Here is a 20,110-nt window from a genome sequence, read left to right as displayed (position 1 = left end):
CCTGTAACACGGCTACCTTTAAGTCTACGTACGTATCGTAACACACAAATTACGTTGCTTATGGTTTTTTTACGGAACAGTGCACAAACAACATTACAACGTCTCTTAACAACTGATAAAAATATATACCGTGTATATATACAATACTTGTCATTTTGATTGGTCTACTGTTACCAGGCAAAATGTTTTTGGCCGCATGAAAAAAGAAATGCATTAGCCGCACGTCAGTATAAGTCGCAGTGTTCACAGTGTGGGAAAAAAGTAGCGGCTTATGACCCGAAAACTACGGTATATGCTCCCATCAACATCTTTTTCTGGGAAGGCCTTGCATGTTTCAGCAAGACAATGCTAAACCAAATACTGTAGCTATTACAACAGCAGGACTTCACAGTAGAGGTGTCCATGTGCCAAACCGGCCTCCAACAGTCCAGACCTTTCATTGCAGTTAGAATCAGACAAGAATGGAACACCATTCTCCCAAAAGTCCAAGAACTGATCTCCTCAGTTCCCAGATATTTACAGACTGTTGCTTAAAGTAGAACGGATGCCACACAGTGGTAAACATGGCCCTAGCCCATCTTTTTTGAGATGTGTGACAATCATCAAATTGAAAATTATCCTATTTTTTTATTTCTTAAAATATTATATCTATTCACTTAAAACAATTAATGTATTTTATTTTTTCTATTATGACTACAATATGGCTTTATGAGATGTGCAAAAAATTGCATTCTGTTTTTGTTTACATTCATCACAGCACCCAAACTTTTTGGAATTAAGGTTGTATTTCTTCATTTTAAATGAAAGGAAAACCTTCTGAATTAATTTCTGTTTACCTGCCTATCTTGGAGCAGTTAGACCACAAAGCTGTAATTTAATAACCATTTCAGCCTTAAATAAAACTGCAGGTTTGCATAACGTAGTGACATAACATTAAAGCAGTCAGTTTTGTGCTTTCCTGTGTTTACTCGGAACTGGAGTAGTTATGATTGTTCTTAATGTAACTCTGTATTTAAGAACACAATTTAGCTTCTTTCTATCTGAACTAACCACAAACTGTTAAATCATTTTGTCTCATTAGCCTTTTGTGGTCTCTGGTTAGAAACAGAAAACAAAAATAAGATCAAAGAAGAATTTATTGAATAAATAATACAGTACTAAAATAGAACTTATTCTAAAACAAAAATACAAAAACAACCCCGTTATTTGTTAAAAGTCTTTTAGTACACTGCTGAGACGTTTCATTTTCTCTTCCATGATTCTCTTGTTAGTTTCTGTCTCCTCCAGGAGCTGCCGCATCTCCTCCTCCACTTCAAATACCTGAGGAAGAAGCACAGACAGACAACATCAGCAGCAGAAACACAAACTGCTTTTCAAAACATTTGTATGTTAACTAGCATTTTATTAACCATGTCTTGATGGGTAAAATGCAATTAAAACCAGGCAATGACCAGAGCACACATTGGCAACATATGACCAGAGGGCCAGAACCGGTCGCTGAACCATCTCAACCCAGCCCTGGGTGTCTTAAAAGGACAAATAAACAATCCAACAAAAAAAGGAAATGGCATATTTTATGTATCAATTTTATCTATTATGTATATTTTATGTTGAGATGATTAAGTCTAATACATCTGTAAATGGTAAATGGCCTGTATTTGTATAGTGCTTTACTTAGTCCCTATGGACCCCAAAGTGCTTTACACTATATTCAGTGATCGACCCATTCACACACACATTCACACACTGGTGATGGCAAGCTACATTGCAGCCACATCCCAAGGACACAACGACCGAGACTGTCCGGGGCTCGAAACGGCAACCTTCCGATTACAAGATGAACTGCCAACTCTTGAGCCACAATTGCCCCCAATAATACCATTCAGTAAGACTCCAAATGAATGTGTGCCACACAAACAAAGCTTTTCTGTGCACTACAGCACTTTTTACTCATATTTTTCTGGGGGGGTGTCAAGATTTACTTTATTGTCATTCAGCACTACTTCAAAGATGTAATGCAGAACAAAACTATGTTGCACAAGCTCACTTCTTGGTTTTTGGACTGAGGTCCCATTCTTATTTGTAATGTGTACAAAAATCTGTGGACTATCATTCAATGCTGTGTGTACCACGTTTACATCAAAGTGCAGCACTTTACTTACTTTATGTTAGACAACATAGCCCTCTGAAGAAAACCCACCCCTTGACTGGAGGTATGACAAAAGAAAACATGCTTTACTTTAAAACATTTTCCTCATCATTATTTTTTAATCTAACGTTGTCACAGTGACTTTTATTTTGACCAGAAAAAGTGATGAATGTCATCAACTGTTGCATAACAACAAACCGTTACAGTATGAGAAGAATTTCAGTTTTTCAGTGACTGAATCTTCCCCATAATTTATAATGAATTATGAATCCAACAGTGAAGCAAGCGACTAAAGTCTGTTACGAAATGCTTCCGTTGCAGCCTCTCTTACACCTTATTTTTGAACTGTCACAGAGGAGGCAAACCAACGCTTGCGTTCCCCTTTCTCATACCAAGACATACCAGTTTCTTTCTTCCACTTTGGAGAAAAAAACATTTGTGGGAAAGCTGCCCACATTTTACCTTCTGATTGGCCTCTTCTATCTTTTGGTGTTTTTCATTAGCAAGTCCCAGAAGCTCAGCTTGATGGGCAGCCTGGACGGACTCCAGCTGTCGACGGAAAGCATCGTCCACGCAGTGTAATTTCTCTAGTGCAGCTCTGCGGAACAGACCAACACAAACGTGACAGGTTGCGTAAGGAGTGGTACTTTGGATGCTCTCCAAATGCTGCCTTGGGAAAAATACATGTCTGCGTTTTTGATGGTGAAAGGCCACAGGTATAAAGTACTAACACAGGAAGTGCAGCCTTATGTGATCATTTATTTACAACAAAAGCATTCACCTTGCCTTGCTTTATGGGGAAAAGACTCAAACACTTTCCTAATCCTGATATGACATCTGAGACTTTTTAAGTACCATAACATTACAGTTTCATAAGGGCTTTGTTAAAAACTACTTCTTACTGGTGCAAAATCTACAAAGCTATATATCATCTTTCTTCTGAGTTCTTCCCAGCAGGCAGGCAAACATCAAACACACAACAATCAATGATAGAAACCAAACAACAGCACTCTAGACACAAAGAAAGGCAAATAAAATGCATTTCAACATGCCTGACCCAAGAGAGTGAACCAGCAGCAGTGCAAAAGTATCACTGAAAGTCCCTGATAAGGGCAGTCTCTGAACAACCGGGAGAGAATAACTTGATATTTAACATACCTGTGTGCTTCTGTTGCCTTTTCTCTTTCTTCCAGCAGCAAGCACTCCCTGGAATCAAAGTTCTCCTTCATACGCTTCACCTGGCTCTCCAGCCGAGTGAGCAAGTCTGCCTTCTCCTGCCACTTCTTAGTGGATTCACTAAAAAGATGAAAGACACAAAGCATAAAACATACTGGTTTAGAAACAGCTTAAAGCTTTAATGTCTGATCATCTTCGGGTCAGTAGCACCACTAACATTGGAACTTGTTTGATTTAAACACAATTGTTACCCTAAAATGTCAGAAAGTACTCTGCCTAAAGCAGGCCCTTTTCCTTTTTGTGGTTATGCTGGGGTACTTGCCTGTAAACTCTTTTGACCTGCTCGAGCTCTGCCTCCTTGTCTTCCAGCTGCTGCTTCAGTTCCTCCTTGCGCAGGCTCAGATGTTCCACTCGCTCTTTCAGTTCAGCCTGCTGGGTTGTTTCCTCCTCCAGCTGCTCTTGAAGCCTCTTCTGAGCCTTTGCTGCCTCCTCCTTCAGCCTTCGGATCTGATCATCACGCTCCTGCAAGGACTACAAAGCAGTGACTGATAATGAGAAACTGCATGATAATATGAATAAATGCATAAATGATTACAAAGCACAACAATGACGGTTAAAACACAAAAGTTTTGTTTTGTTGTTGTTTAGCTTGGAGTTTGAGCCCTCTGGCTTGAGTAAAACAAGTTCTCAACCTACCTCTTTGAGTCTGCGAATGGTTTCTGTCTGGTCGTCCATGATTTTGGCTTTGATTCTAAGAGTATCATTGTCCTTCTCATTCTGTTTCCTTTGAGCCTCCAACTCAGCACTCAGCACCTCTATCCTGGCCTCTAAACGACCACGGTCCTGAGCCAAAGACGCTCCTGGAAAAGAATAACCCATCAAAATGTCGCTTTAACTCTCTATGTAAACACATGTGGAAGACAAACGTTAAGAGGGATATAAAAAAGAAAGCTGGCCCGGTGTTTTCTAATTGTGCATCTGGGCTATAACCACTAGATGGCAGACTTTTACCTGATAAAAATGTAAATCAGCACGTACTGTATTGAGCCTCTTTTTAAATTACCTCTAAGGTGGAAATCTCCAAAATTTTACGAGTTAAGCACAAGTCAGTGCATTAGATTGGCTCCAGGGAGGACCCGCACCACTGATTGCCAATAAACAGCTAAAACTGCATTATCAGCTTTTTCTGTGCACTGCAGGGCAGACTCAAGGTGCAAAACAAGTACTCTCCTGAATTTTTCCCACCTTGCTGAGCGAGCTCCTGGCCCCAAATCTTCCTCTCTACCTTGAGGCCGTCTATCACCGACTCCTGAGCCATGAGCTGAGACAACACTCTAGCCTTATCTTTCTTAAGCAACTCTAGCTGCAGGCCAAGATGCCGGTCCTGTCCTACCTCTGCTTCCAAGGAATGCAGACGGCTCTGGCAGAGAGAGACAGACAGTATTAATGATCAATGGCCATCTGTCATGGATGGCAGATGGGAAGGCAGCTGGACCATTCAGTATTCATGATGTCTCAAAGTAGTCAGTCTCCTACAGGACCAGGGTTAACATGTTTTTGAAAAGGCAGTGACTGATGAATCTGTGCCCATGCTATCTCACATGAAGTCATATTTCAATATTTTAAATCCTGCAATCTGGGCTCAAATCCAGTTGAAATGCTGGAATAAAAATCACCCACATCTCCCTCTCTTACTGCAATGCTGCACACCTTTAGATCAGTGACAGCATCTCTCTTGGCTTTGATGAGCTCAGAGATGCGGCTCTTCTGTTCTTTGACCATAGCAGTGAGCTCCTGCACTAGAGAGCCTGATTTCCTCTCCCTCTCTTGGGACTGGGCCAGGGTTGCCTTGAGTTCCATCAGCTCTGCAGTCATCTGATCACACGCCTCCTTTACCTACAGAAAAAAGTGAGAGTGTGGAACTGAATGTTAATAAGAAATCTTGGGAGTTAACCAAAGCGTAGGTCCGAGCATTACCTGACACTTTAATCGGTCAGAACAGTTTCAGAGCCATGGCTTTACAGAAACACGTGCCCCACAATAGCTTTTTCACACTTTTCTCAAAGGTCACAAGTTTGGGTGACTAAGAGCAGAAATTTGTGCAAGCAGTAGCAATCAAAAATGAGATTACATTTTTGAACATTCTGAATTGATTCGAGCCCAATCCTTTTGTAAGCTTCTGTCCATGTGACAATCAAAGACTACTTGTCCAGAGGCAAAAGATCCTAATTCAATACCAGTTTTCCCCATCGTGCTGAAAAAAAAACCCATCAGCCAAGTCTCTCCCAACTGGGTGAAATCAAGTTCAATCATTTCACTTTTTAGTGTTCAAAGTAATCATTTATCAGCTGGACTGCTCAGAGATTGTAGTGTAAAATTCAGGGCAACATTACAGTGATTATAGGCCATCTGGATGGCAGGGGTCCATCTTTTAGCAGACCTCAGAGAAGCGAGCAGCCTCAATGGTTAGCGCCATGCGGAACTCGTCCTCCAGAGCAGTGTACTGTTTCCTGCCCTCTGCCAGCTTCTCCTGCAGCTCCGCCTCCCTGTGGCTGTGCCTTTCTTCCACTGATGCCACTTCCTTCGCCACAGCATCATGAAAATCTGCCCCACCGGGTTGTAACCGCAACTCTAGTTGTTTTCTGTAGGAAGAATGACGCAAACGAGGATAAACGCCTCTTTAAATGGAGACTGTGTCGTCAACAGAAACTCTAAAGGCATGTAACTGCTTTTTGTAATCTGTTTTTGCATTTGTATCTTTTTTTGCATTTGCATCCAATATTTAATTTAGATGCAAATTTCTAAATTAAACAACATTAGATATTAGAACCCCTTGAAACTTGGCATTCAATCGGGTACCTTGGGGGATTCATGACAAATAAGCAATAATAAAACTTTTCCAGATTTCTAAGCATTTTATAATATTTCAAAATTTATGAGAAAATGTTGCATTTATCTAGGATCACACTGCTCATGAGAAGCAACTCTTTTACAGAAATGGTTTCCATGGCATCTAAAGATGAACTTTATATTTAGCAGGGGTTCTTCTTCTTAGATGTACCTGTGCTCTTGTTCCCTGGCTGCCAGCAGTTCATGCAGCTGCTGCAGTTTGTCTTTGTGCTGTCGTACTGACGCTCTCTGGATGTCCAACTCTCTCTTCAGAGCTGCTGCCTTGTTCTGCAGTTCCTGTTGCCTTTTTATCTGAGGAAGGTCAGCACATGTTTTATACCAGCCTGTCAGAGCTGAATGACCTCTCTGTACTGAATCCTTTTATCTATCTGAATGTATTCACTCCAGGCTGGATCAGTGAACTAATGCGTCGTTACAATCAAAAATTAGAGCGATAAGGGGAGCTCAGCGGCAGGTAATCGAATGTAGCAGAAGCAGTGTGATAAACTTGCTTTGATGGGAGAAAAACTGTATGTCGAGCATCGATTAGCACCGCCTGACTGAATATACCTTATCTTTATCAACATGATTTGTTCTAGGGGAAATAAGCGAACATCTGTACCTCTTCAGCCTGCTGGTGAGCCCTAAGCGCCTCTCCGTGGGAAACGCTTTCCTCCAGTCTATGCAGTGCAGTTTTGTGCTGCTCCTCACAGCTGCGGGCCTGCTCCAGCTGCTGGGTTAGGGATCGACACCTCCCCTCCAGCTCCTCAACACGAGCCTGCAGCTCAGAGTGCCCCGATCGCTCTTTCAGCAGCAATTCTTTCAGTCTGGACGGGGAGAAAAATACGATAAGGGTGTCCAAGGGAAGCCGCGGTACTACTCTGAATTTCTCTTTTCACTTTATATAGAAATTGGTACCAGAAAGCACTCCCCAATTCTGTGATGCCCTTGGCTGTCCTTCCATAGTGTCAAATATGTGATAGCTTTTGAAATTGAAGAACTCTAACGCTATAGTATAGTCAAAATCTTATCTCATGGGAGAGACAATGGAAGTAGAAATGGAAATGAGGCACACAGGGGACAACTAAGAAACTATAAAACAGTAGAAGCAGCTCACGCACAGTAGTCCACTATTAAAATGTGCTTTGATGAGTCACTGTAATCTGTCTCTCGCTGAGCATGGACGGCAACAGTAACAGCCGTGTTCAGTGTCATTAGAAAGTGACAGTTAAGATTGATTTGTGTAATACTGCTGACATATGCGCGTCATCGGGCCTCTAATTACAACCATAATGCAGATTTATCTAAGCAGGATGTGGTGCCAGCGAAGACCGTACAGAGCAGAAGTAAAATGGCCTTGTGGCAGCAGAGATAGGAATATTTAATCAAAGCCTCTGGAAATTTAAACGTTAGGTATATAATCAGGATGGCTGCGTCGCTTAATGATCTTTATACTAAATAGCTTTATTATCGCAGACAACTGCAGGCATACTTGAAAGGTTTTTGGTGTAATGGAGCCAAAATGTGAGCATGATTTCTAAAGAGACTATGGCACCGTGATAGTGAGACATTTTAATGGTGGGATAGATACTCATTGTTGAACAATGAGACACGCAGCAGGCCTTGGTCTCAAGAGAGCCAATACAAAAGATGAAGAGAGTAGAAACAGATGAGGATCCATTATGAAGCTGACAACTAAAATCCACAGAGAAGAGTTCAATTATTGCTTTTTTTTCCAGCATGATATCTGCTTTAGAGCTGCCTAACAGATTCAAGTGGAGGTTTGTGATGAGAGGCGTCCACGGTAAATGTGCCTCCCTCTTACCTGTCTGTAGTGTGCAGGGCCATGCTCTGAAGGTCCTTTTCCTCGCTGACCTTGGTCTGCAGGCACTTGAGCTCCTCTGTTAGCTTTCTCACAGCTTGTTCTGCTTTCCAGCGTCTTTCCCGTTCCTGGTCACGCTCCTCCACAATCGTCTGAGCAGAACACATACACAAAGTATGAATTCCCAGAGTAAACACACGCTGAACGCTTAAAAAAAAAAAAAAAAAAAAAGTCATTTTTTCTGTAAGTTGAAATACCAATTTATTCTTACAGCTCAAGTGTTTTTTACAGTTTTATTTAAAGCATCTCGTTGTTTTTGTAGGAACAATGAAAGCAACATTGAGGATTTTTACCCCCCTGTATAAACAAGTGAGTACCCCTCAAAAAATATTGTTAGGAATAAAAGATATTTCCACCATTTTTCTCTCGTGTTACATCTGCTTTGAGGATAAATCCAATATTAGAAATTACTGCATGGGATACGTGCCAGAAACAAAAGCCTGTGCTGTCCAAAAAAACATTAAAGAACAACTACCATCTGCCAATAAACATGGAGGACATGACACTGCTTTTTTTTTTTTTTTTGCTTTTTTTTAAAATAATATGCTCTGAACGGGCAGATCAAATAAAAGAGTTGTTTGGCCACAGTGGCAGCAGATATTATCGATGCATATGAATCACAGTTTTTCAGGAAGAGACCCTGAAAGAGTCTGTGAATTATGACTGTAGAAATATTATGACTGGTGTTGCTTTGTTGCCTCAGGATTGGGGAGTTTGCAGGAATTGATTGAACTGTGAATTCTGCTTGAAGATAACAGACGAGCGTTTGTCCAAACGTTGAAGTAAAAGTGGACCCGTCAGCAGGATAAAGAATGGCAGACAAAGAACAAGAAGCACAGATTTAAATCATTTCAGATGTTGGGGGCATTTGAAGCACACAGTATAAGTATGAAAAATCATTAATCTCTTGCAATAGAATGAATTTTACATGGAGGTTGTCAAATAATATCAGCAAACTAATGTAAGAGACTTGTAGAGAACTACATGAAATGCCTACAAGAAGTTTGTTCTGTTACTTTGACAGAAGAATGTTGGATCTGTTGATATTTTTGTTGAATAAATGATTGAAAAAATAGAAACTTTCTTTGTGGAAAGGAATCGAATGTTTTCTTATCACAACAAAAAGCCAAGAGTTTCATTAAATGTACTGAAATTAAATAACCAAACAGATGATGGACTACTGGCTTGAACTCTATTTTGCGCATAATTTAACAAAGTTACCACAAAGAAGTTATTGACATCACAAAGATAAAGTCAATGTTACTGAAACAAAGCTCTCAGAAACAAAGAGCAAAACATGAAAAACCTTCTGTTTACTGTGGTCCTATTTCTGCTGTCACCTTCTAAAAGCATTATCCATTTATTCTATTCCTGCATTTTTTTTTTTTGTTTACACAAATGTTTCTGCAAACACACCAATTTACTCTCTTTTTGAATGGGGACAGAACCGTTTCTATTTTACAGTCACTCAATAAAAACAGAAGCAGCTAGGTGACCCGTCCATCGTGTACCCTGTAGGTTTCCTCCTCTTCAGTGGATCTGGTTTTCATATCGCCTGAGGCCTTAGCTGCTCTTAAAGGTCCTTTCCTTGTTGGCCTCACTGCCTCTGCACTCCCTGTGCTACCAGCCTTCGTCCTGGATCCAACGGCAGACTTTGAAGCCCTCCGTTTATGATTCTCCTGATCGCTGCACATAAAACAAATCACAAGTATTAAACTGGCTGTAAAATAGATTCTAAACAACCCTCCAGCTAATGTCTGGCTAAACAAAGGTCAAAGCAGAAGATTTACTGAGTTTTATAGGGAAGCAAAGTCTGAACAACTTTGAATTTTGAAGTAATATTTCAAAGTAACCTTTTTTTGATGAGGGCTATTGTGAGATTACTTAAGTTAAATTTCTGAATCTTAAGCACATGTCATTAGTGGATGATGAAGTAAGATGAGGGGGTTGACCAGAGAAGCGTGGCCATTAATCATGCGAGTGAGCTGCCGGCGGTAATTTCTAACAGAGAGGAGAAACGTCTATAACATATCATCTCTCTGAGGAAAATTTATCACCCCCTCTCAAGTGGGAGGTAAAAGGAATTTCCCTAATCAAGATACCTGATAATATTAAGTTGATGCATGATGAACAATATGGAAAAACCCATTGCTGCATATTGTTTGGTGAATGTATGAATGTGATTATCATTGCTTAGAGGTACACTCTCTGATTTTGATGTAGTGCCCACCAGTGCTGAAAATGTCTTCACATAGTTTAGGTTCATCAAGTTTTAGGCTTTGCTAAGTTGGATCTCAGCTGCTATAACAAAATCAGGGAGTCCAAATATAAACATGATGGCATTTCAAAGCAGCTAACATGACACCAGAAATCTCTTTTAGTGCAGAATCACCTCTCTGATCTCTTGGTCTCTTTGGTGGTTGTCGACGATGTTACGCTGTCATGGTATTTGGGAATTCTCGTTTGCCTCCTGTTTTCCTTCCCGCTGTCACATTCACTTTCTGAAGTGCGGTCTGTGTCCCGCTTGGCTTTCCGTACCATCACCACAGAATGGGCAGATCTTCTGGATTTATTATCTGCAGGGTTCTGGGTAAATAACAAAGAAATACTTAAAGGGTTTTTTTGTCACCCCCCGGTTCCTTATATTTTTCTAGGAAATATAAAAAAGTGGGAAATAGGTACACCAACATCAGTTAACACAAATGGCACATAAGGCAAAAACAGAGTTTTTACAGTTTGAAGCTGTGATCAGACTCTTTTCAGATGGTGGGTCAAATATGAACATCAGTGGCTGAAATCCTGCCCGAAACCATGATAGAGCCTCCACTGTGTTCAACAGATAGGCTACTTACAGCTGGGAGGGGTAAAAATGACAAGAAAGCCTGGCTCATTATAAGCAAAATATAAAGAGCAGAGGGGTGATTTAGGAGTTTTGCACACTACTTTATTTGGGGATAAATCACCATTTAAGAGCCAAATGTGCAAAAATTAATTTATGTAAAGATGACTTCAAAATATCGCCATGAATAATTTATATTGAACAAATAACTTCAAAGTGCAGTAGATTAAGAGAACATCAATTACATTAACATTTAGTACAACTTTTTCTTTCCCACCTTTTCCTACTATCATTATTTTAAAAAAAGCCAAAAAACAAAAGAAAAAAAACAACAAGGCACATATGCGTAAAAAATTGATCTTCAAAAAGGTGTACACCTGCTGGATGAGCTGGGACATCTGGTGCTCCAGTTTCCTGATGCGCTCTTCATTAACGGGGTCTCCTTTATCAGTCACAGTGGAGCGAACCGGCTGTGTGCGCGGAGGTTCTGGTTGTGTGACTGGGTCTGTGATTACCTCTGAGGTAGCACCTCTCTGACGAAACTGGGTCAGCAGCTGGTCAATGCGGGGTGTGGTGAGAGGAGCATCGCCTCTGACCTGCAACGGAAACTTTCACTTTTATTTCAGAGTTTCCAAATGCAAAAGTGTGGTTTCGAATTATAATGTATTTACAGGACTTCATTGCAGAGACAGAAAAGAGTTAATAACGGCAAGAAAAATGGCTTCTACTGCAGTTTGTTTTCCTGTAGAAAAACAGACAGAAACTGCCATCTGGTGCAATGAATATGCAAAGTAGTATATTGTAAAGCAACCAAACTTTCATCATCCCAGTATACATAAATTCATTATGTTCCAATAATTCAGTGACAACCGGGAAATCTATTTGGCTCGATGATATTCCTCGTTGCAGCGAAGCAGACCTACATAATTAGGTCTTCTATAAGCAAAGCTGTGTAATTATGATATTTTGTCTTAGGTTAATACAAAGTGTTTGTGTGAGGTTTCTCCGGGTGAACCGATTTCCTCCGACGGTACAAAGAGGTGCATTAATTGTTGACTTTAAATTGGACAAAGGTAAAGATGTGAATGGTTGTCTGTCTGTTCTCTGATGGACTGGTGACCTGTACACTGCATCCTGCCCTACGACAGCTGATGGGATAGATGGAATTTGTGTTTTTGCATAACTAACCACCCTCTACTCTTCTGTAAATAGTACGTGCTTTATTTATTAAATTTTTTCTGTGCTAATTAATCTATTATTATATTTTATTTATTTATTTGTGTGTAGTGAACCCGAAAAGTAAGAACCTCATTGCTCAACATACCCACAGTTATTTGTGGTGTGTATGACAATAAAATTCTCGGTTCTTCTTTCTTTTGTATCAGGAGCGCAGGATTTTGATATGCTGCCTATCAGGCAGTTGAGCATCACTCATACAATAAGTGGAAACTGTTCTACAACTTTCTTGTTCTCATGCGTCTCACATTCTGTTGCGTTATGAAAGCTGTAAATTAATTGTTGGGAAATAACTTTATGTTTGTGTCAGTTGCAAAAAAGCAAACACATGGCGAGAGACTTTCCGGTCAAATAAAACAGGATTTAATAACAAAAGTCCCTAAAGCATGGTGAGTATATCTAAACAAATAAAAGAACTACACTGGAATTGATAGTAGCTTAGCATAAAAAATTACCGGTTCATTGTGACTTGTGTCAGATGAGAGTAGAAGGTCCACGTAATCTTCTAGACCGGGGATATCACAGAGACTACTGAGACTTTGAGGTGATCGGTTTCCCAGTCGGTTTAGGCCATCCAGAACAGAGACCTGCGGCAGTGACCGCAAAACAATCTCCCTGTAACCTGCAGTAAGATAGGAACGCAGGTGTATCAGAGAAACCTGTCGAGGCCTGATTGCCATGAGTCTCTTATTCAGTAATGTCACATCAGTGGTGCATATGACCTTCATGAAAGATCAAATAATTCATTCTGAATGAATAACCTTTGTGTGTCACCTTCATATGCACTACTGATGTACCCTATTTAATAGGTAGTGAGCACAACTTATGCAAGTATATCTACACATACAGACAGCAAGAGTTGCAAGAGTGCCTTCTCGTATTTAACAACATGAAAAGAGACGCCTTCAACAACTAGTGCTGTGAATTAATCATTAACTGGAAGATATGGATAATGGGTGCAAAGGATCACTGAAAAGCTTTTTACATTAATTTAACTGCAGCCAATCCAATTAATGAAGAAGCCAAATATAAGATAAACAAAGAGATTAAAAGATCACAGTCATTACTAATAGCGGCTGTCAGTTTGACTGATATTCACTGGACTTTCATTACAGGGGGAGTTTTAAATCAGTTATTCTGCAAAATTGGAAAAAATATCCTCTAAAACTGCTGTTCATAGCTGATATGCTGGGTGCTATTATTAAAGTTTGATCCAACTGCAGTTGGAAAATATGAATTAAATTGTTTATCTTTTTCATATATATATAATTTATGTATCGACCTATTTTTTTCTGTAATTGGATAACGTACAACAAACTTTTGCTTTTTGCAAATTCAGCGAACTGACATACTCGCATTTGATGCGGAAATGCTCAAAATAAAGTGTAATCCAAAGAAGCGATCCTGGAAGACCTGGAACAAAGTTACAATTCCAACTTTTCATCTTTTCATCTCCTCTCACCCCTGCCATCAGAGACCCTGGCCTTGTTACCACAGCCAGTCTGCAGTAAACATCACATCATAGTCTTTGGTTCACCACAACAGGAAACCTCATTAGTGCTTATCTCCATCAATAAAGCCAAAATATCATACCCCCTGGAGTCCCATCTGCACTCTAGTCTTCCTTCTTACAAAACTACGCACAATTCTGAAGTTAGCCTAACTCTGCCCAGGAGCACACAACAGAGACACAACCATAAAGCACAACTAACAGAGTATTATTACAAAATGAACATCTTACAATAATAATAATAACAATAATAATCTTTCATAGTAGCTGATGTGATGATTTCTCACTGACTTCTGAGATTAGATGGTTGACATTCCATTTAAGTGCCCTCCATTATGTTTCCTGGGATTTTTCCATTCCTTCAGTGTGTTATAGGACTTTGTTGGTACATGTTAAATGTCTGCAAAGTGTCAAAGGGAGTTTTTCTTCCCCTATTCTTCTGAATTTATATCCATTCTTTGCTACTTAGCAAACACCTTGTTGACAGTCCAGTCTTTCATCTACATCATTATGTGATACATGCAAAATGCCTGACAAAAGGTGAATTTGGGATGTTCTTAAACAAAGAATGAACAGCTACCAAGCAGCTTGCCAGATGCTTTTCTTACTCAAAACAATGACCTAAGGCGTTAGGAGAGACTGGACTTCTTTGTCCAAGGTGTATTTGATGTCCTATCCACTCTAGAAAACCTCGTCACAGAGAGACACCTCCCTGCCCTCTTTGCTCTGGAAGGTGTTCCAACGAGCATCTTTTCAATAGCTGTCCAAAAGCCTTTAGAGGCAAGCACTATTGCTGGTGCCATGACCAGGTCTTCAAGGTAAATGCTGTTAGAAACACCAGATGCAACCATCTGGCAATGACTATCACCTTTATAAGAATTGGAGAGAAATCTCGCCCCTAAGCTGAAACTACCGCCTTGGTTAAGCAGCCGAAGTTCTCAGTTCAGATTATAATATCAAAACTGCAGCCAGACGTGACCACTGTGTCCACATTCACCAAGGAAGTGATTATGCTGGAAATAATAGTACTCTGGGAACATCATATGGATGAGGAAATTGAAAGCATGTCAAGTGAATTCGTGCTGAAGAAAAGGCAGGTGATCCCGCTGACAAAAGGAGGACCATTAAATCAGCTGCCAAAACCACAGAGAGAGCAACTATGTGGCTTTCAATTACGAGGGTGGATTTATGGACAATTCCTTCTGGGACACAAGCTGGGATCAGACCAACCTCAACTAGCTCACCCCACTGTTGTAACACCTGAAAAAGCACCTAAAAAAGCTTCCACAAGATATGTTTCATCTAGCTAACTAACATACACTTGGACAACAATGACAACACAGCATTTGTAGATATTTAAAACTTTAAATTTGACACTGAATGTATGCAATATGAGTAAGCTAATTTAGTCTGAATTACAGACTACAGTTTTATCACTACTTAAGGGACAAATTTACTTTGCAACAGTGAGCTCCTATTGGCAAAATAAGTCATTTCCTGTATACTGCTGGTTCCATTAAAAAACACATACACACACGCAAACATTTTTTTTAAATGCAAAAAAGACTGAACAAATTGCGTAAAAAATAAATATATGGAAGACTGGTATATTTTTCCGCTTGAGGAGCAAGTCTCACACGCACCATTAGGGCGCTGCTCTAATATAGCCATTTACATTGATGTCAGTGAAAACGTATTGCTGCACTTGCTGGGCGTATGTTATTACACATTCAGTATAGCTACAGGTTCGTACTAAAAATGAAAGGAACAGAAACAAATGAATTCAGAGGGAAACAGCTCAAATATACAAGTACAATGACTTTCAATGCTGAGCTAATGCCCTTTTAGATAAACCATGTTTTCAATGCATTGTGTTTTAATGAAAATTCCATCCCAACAAACATAAGCCTTCTTGTTTGGTTCTCCTACATCAGGCCAGTGCATTTACACATCTGATAGGTCAACATGTACAGCTATCACATCAATCAGCTGCTTGATACAACTGCACTCCAATACAGAAGTGGTCACAGGCTCTATCAGCTGAAGTGTCTGCTGGCCTTGTGGTTCAGATAAGATATTGAATACATATCACAAAGCTTCTGGCTTGTTTGTTGCTTCCGTTCTCTCTGCATTTTAAATCTGTATTTCTACAATCACTGTTCACCCTCTGAATATCGTTAAGTACCAGTTTTTTGTTATAGATGTGAACAGGGCTCCTGTCTATGAGTGTTAAGGTTTCCTACCTGGTGACCTACAGACAGGGTTGTCTCTGCCATCCTGACTTAAAATCACCTCTCTTAACCCTTGTATTCCCAGAAGGCACTGCAGGAGGTGATCAATGCTGTCCAGGTAGTTGCTATGGAGACTGAGGTGTTTCAGCTTGTACTCCGTGCCATGGAGATACAACAAGCCTAATGAAGGCATGAAGAATTGACAGCATTGAAGCATCATTCACTTGTTAGCATTCTCATTTGGGTGCAGAAAAAGAAAACACTGTTCAGGCAAAATTCAACTCACCGCTGAGATCATTTATCTGATTGTAGGACAAGTTTAATCTCGTTAAATTCACAAGCCCATTCAGTGCTGGAGTGAAGGGAGAGGACATTAACAACTGAGTGATTTTACAGCTCATAGAGCAGTGACAGCAATGTCAGGGTAAACACAAGATCCACTAATAAAGAATTATTACTTGGAGAACTCACAGAGAGCAGAGGCATTTATTATCTCTGTTAAATGGTGACTAAAGACTCACCTTCAACCTTGGTGATTAAGTTGCAGGATAAATTTAAAGTCCTCAGGGAAGTGAGGGAACTCAGACCCTCAATCTTAGAAATGCAATTGGAGGAAAGGTCTAAGTGTCGCAGATGCCAAGCTGAGGTCAGGCCCTCGATCCTCGGGATGTGATTGCAGTGCAGATTAAGTGACGCTACAGTGGGTATCAGGGGAATATCTAGCAAGCTAGAAAGAGGGCAACAAGGTCAGATTCACAGCGGAAGGTAAAACTTTGTGCAAATAAGTACATGTTCTGAAGGTAAATGTGTACCAACTAATGACTATTATAACAATAACAATAAATTTGTTAATTTATTTAATCAATTGCTTAACAGTTTACTTTAAATGATGTAAAATCTCCTCTGAAAATTCTAAAAACTCAATCCAAGTGTTTAAAACTTAGAGGGTATTCAGTTTTCAATGACATTAAAGACAATTCTCATATTTTACTACAAAGAAAATATTCCAGATAAGCAACCTCTTGTGGACTACTAAAAACATGGCATTTATGCAAATACAGTTTCAGTTGCCTAAGTGTCTCTCAGTTGACTGATGATTCTACTTGTACTTCTATTCTCTCCATATTCGCGAGTTATAGTCTTTACACAAACTGTGAGAACTGAAAAAGCAATCAAACATGAAATCAAACAGAATAACTGGCAAGTCCTGACGGCGAATAAATTAAGAAAAGTCAAGCCCTCTGGTTACAGCTTTTCAGCTAAGAGAATAGGTTTCTGTTATTAAAATATTTTTGGGTTTGGATTTTCAGTCTGTCATACACCCATCAGTCACTGTATTAGTTACACCTGTCCTACTGCTATTAAACACAAATATTTACTCAGCCAATCACATTCCAGCAGGGCTCGAGGAAATTGAGGATAGAGTTCATACAGGGTCACCAGACCTGAACAACAGAATATTGGAGAAATGATGTGGATCTGTACATCTGCAACATTTCAATATGGACCAAAATATTAACAATGAATTGCCACAATGAATTAGGAGAAAATGCATCTTACCCTGCAATGAAAAGGTGTGCCTATTACAGTGACTAGAAAGTTCAAATTATATACAGAACATGGGAATTTAGAACTAATTTAAAACTGACAACCACATAGCCCTTTTTTATTTGCACTTGTTTGTCTGCATATTGCAAGACAGTAATATTGAATTCTTGGTAGTAAAGCTTTTGTCCACCTAACATACAGTCTTTTTAAAATCTGTATTCACTAGATAATGAAGTAGATGACGCTAATAACCTATATAGGCCTTTTCCCCACAGTGCTTAACTTATCTAGGCTTTACTTTAAAGAAATAAAATATTTGTGTTACTTCATTTCGCAATTCAACATTATTTACAGCATTCTTTGTCTGCACTCGCAGGAATGTATCATCTTATTTTATCTTATCTAGAATCAGATCTATACAATTGAAGAATGGTACTGATGTCAACAAAATGTTATTCATATGTTATTCACACGTGTCATTCTCATACAGCAATGAGTTATAGTTCACATTGTATGGGGTCTTATTGTTCCTTATAAATATCACGTTTATCATCAGATTAAAATTGTAACGTAAAGCTCGTCATGAAGTAAGTAAATATTCATGCCAGACTTAATCGGTTCGTCAGTGGTACATAGTAGTCCCTTATTAGCTGATGTAATGTAAATTTTGATACGTTAGTTGTGAATAGGTAACTTTACCTTGTTATGTTCTTGTCAATAAGACTCAGCTCCTTGCCTGCCATAACGACGACATGTAGCTGTCCCACCGCTACGCGTAAAGTCTGCTAACTAACAAAATAAACCAAGGAACCGCTACCGACATCAGGCTAAACACGTAGAAAACTCGCTAAAAAAAGTCGGCGAACACATCCTCTGAACAATCCTGCTAAGTTACCCAGCAGGCTAGCCAAAGTTTAGCGACTACCGAGCGGCCTCAAAGGAGCCAAACTTATTATAGGCCATCAACAGAGAACAACTGCAACTTCTGGGAGAGCCCAAAAGCCTTTCGTACTTCATTTTCTAACAAAGTGTTGTAAATTTATTGTTCGTTGGAGTTCAGTTGAACTAACCGCTTCTCGTATCATACTTCCTGTTTACTAGACGTCGCTAACGGGCACATCCGGGACAGATTCTTTGCTCCGCCCACCTCTAGAAACGTAACATGTTCTCTTCACTCATTAGTACATTTCAATTTCAATTTTTAATCATCTTAACCTGCTGCACATCCTTTCAGCTTGATCCCTCTTCCTACCCAATCAATACAAGTCCTTTTGTCATTCCTTAGTGTCCTGTCTCAAATACAACTCGCTATATGCCTTTTCCTTTGCCTTCACCTCCTCGTTCTTTACCTACTTGACAATCCCACTTTTCCTTTGCTGACTTATTCTACCTTTGCCTTTGAATGCTTTACTGCACTTCCTGATTTCATCACCCAGTATGCATTAGAGTCACATCTTTAAATATTTCTGAAGTTTTATCAAAGAAGGAAAGCAAAGCTAAACTAAACTAAATCTGAAGCACTGGTGTTTGGCATGTCAGGGAATTAATCAGGAATGGTTCATAATATCACTGTGATATTTGTAATACACTCAGTTAAAAGTGTAAATGAATAAAATTAATACACGTGTGAGAAATTTCATACGCTTAATTATGTGAAAGTGATAAATGACAGCCAGAGTGAAATACACCAACTCTGACCATGTAAAACAAATAGAAGAACATAAAGCTGATGACAGTTGACAGTTTTTGCAGTTCTGGAATTATTCATGGAGCAATAATTTAAATACAGATTTCTCCTTTCATGCTTGCATCCCCAAAGTTATAATTAATAAAACTTCCTACATTAGCACCGTCCTTGACTTATAGCCCTGTGAAACAATGCTTTCTCTAAGTTGAGTATCTTCGCTCAACTATGGCTAATCACAGATGTATTATAAAGATCCTGACCCCTATTATAGTCATAATTTATCCAGCAGCTCTGCAGGCCGGTGATTGATTCAGTTCATCTCACAGTGAGCATTGTCCATATTAGAGACGCTGCATGACTGATCACTGTACTCACTGGCTGCTCGCCAGCAACGATAGAACCAATTATACCTGCAACCCAGCCAATGGCCCTCCTTAACCTGTGAAAATGATGATCTGGTGCAAATGAAGTGAGTGAATTAGAAATCCCATCTGTTGATGCTTCGGCACCTTATCTCTCATTGGTTGCAGTTTTCAAGGTCACTGTAATAAAAAATTTCAAAAGACAGAGGGGAGGAATAATCTCAAAGCCAATTAGGAATCAGTACTAATGCACAAGGGTGCTGTAATTAAAGCCAACTGGAGAATTTTAGCATCATTCTGCACCTTTGTTTTCATCTTATTACTCCCATTTGTTTTGAAAATTGTTTGAGGCTGGCGTGAAAGGTTACAGAGAAGTAAAGCTTCAGGCTTTGGTACAAGCTTGGAAAAGGTTAATAAGAGTGCCTCCCTGATGCTTTGAGCTGAACACTGTCATTTTATTTCCATGCACAAAGTGAGTTTAGCAGGACATTAGGATATATTTTTAATCACATGGCTAGAGCTAAATATTGTTCTCACAACAGGTGCTGGTTTTTTTTGTTTTGCTTCAATCTTCAGAAATTATTGGAAAATATCCTTCTCA

The 20,110-nt window shown here is 39.5% G+C and overlaps 1 protein-coding gene across 1 annotated transcript; it reads right to left on the bottom strand.

Annotated features, from left to right (window-relative positions):
- Positions 1–1,118: 1,118 nt before the first annotated feature.
- Positions 1,119–18,579, bottom strand: lrrcc1 (leucine rich repeat and coiled-coil centrosomal protein 1). The gene is made up of 19 exons (XM_026150214.1): positions 18,160–18,579; positions 16,434–16,639; positions 16,199–16,264; positions 15,925–16,092; positions 12,627–12,793; positions 11,313–11,531; positions 10,489–10,682; positions 9,608–9,782; positions 8,040–8,188; positions 6,837–7,041; positions 6,387–6,526; positions 5,766–5,967; positions 5,036–5,221; positions 4,571–4,745; positions 4,022–4,185; positions 3,648–3,856; positions 3,308–3,445; positions 2,612–2,747; positions 1,119–1,320 (listed from the first exon to the last, which is right to left on the bottom strand). The coding sequence occupies exons 1-19, from the start codon at positions 18,201–18,203 to the stop codon at positions 1,210–1,212; spliced, it is 3,054 nt and encodes a 1,017-aa protein (XP_026005999.1). The 5' UTR covers positions 18,204–18,579; the 3' UTR covers positions 1,119–1,209.
- Positions 18,580–20,110: the final 1,531 nt, after the last annotated feature.

The sequence above is a fragment of the Astatotilapia calliptera genome, chromosome 18 (assembly GCF_900246225.1).
Source record: "Astatotilapia calliptera chromosome 18, fAstCal1.2, whole genome shotgun sequence".
Classification (NCBI taxonomy): domain Eukaryota; kingdom Metazoa; phylum Chordata; class Actinopteri; order Cichliformes; family Cichlidae; genus Astatotilapia; species Astatotilapia calliptera.
This window is presented reverse-complemented; position numbering and strand designations above follow the sequence as displayed.

Bases quoted from the DNA above. Each gene is read 5' to 3' on its own strand.
- lrrcc1 (XM_026150214.1), bottom strand. From the start codon at position 18,203: ATGGCAGGCAAGGAGCTGAGTCTTATTGACAAGAACATAACAAG. The intron at 16,093-16,198 runs GTGAGTTGAATT...TGCCTTCATTAG, and splicing joins TCAGATAAATGATCTCAGCG to GCTTGTTGTATCTCCATGGC. The intron at 3,446-3,647 runs GCAAGTACCCCA...TCATCTTTTTAG, and splicing joins CAGGTCAAAAGAGTTTACAG to TGAATCCACTAAGAAGTGGC.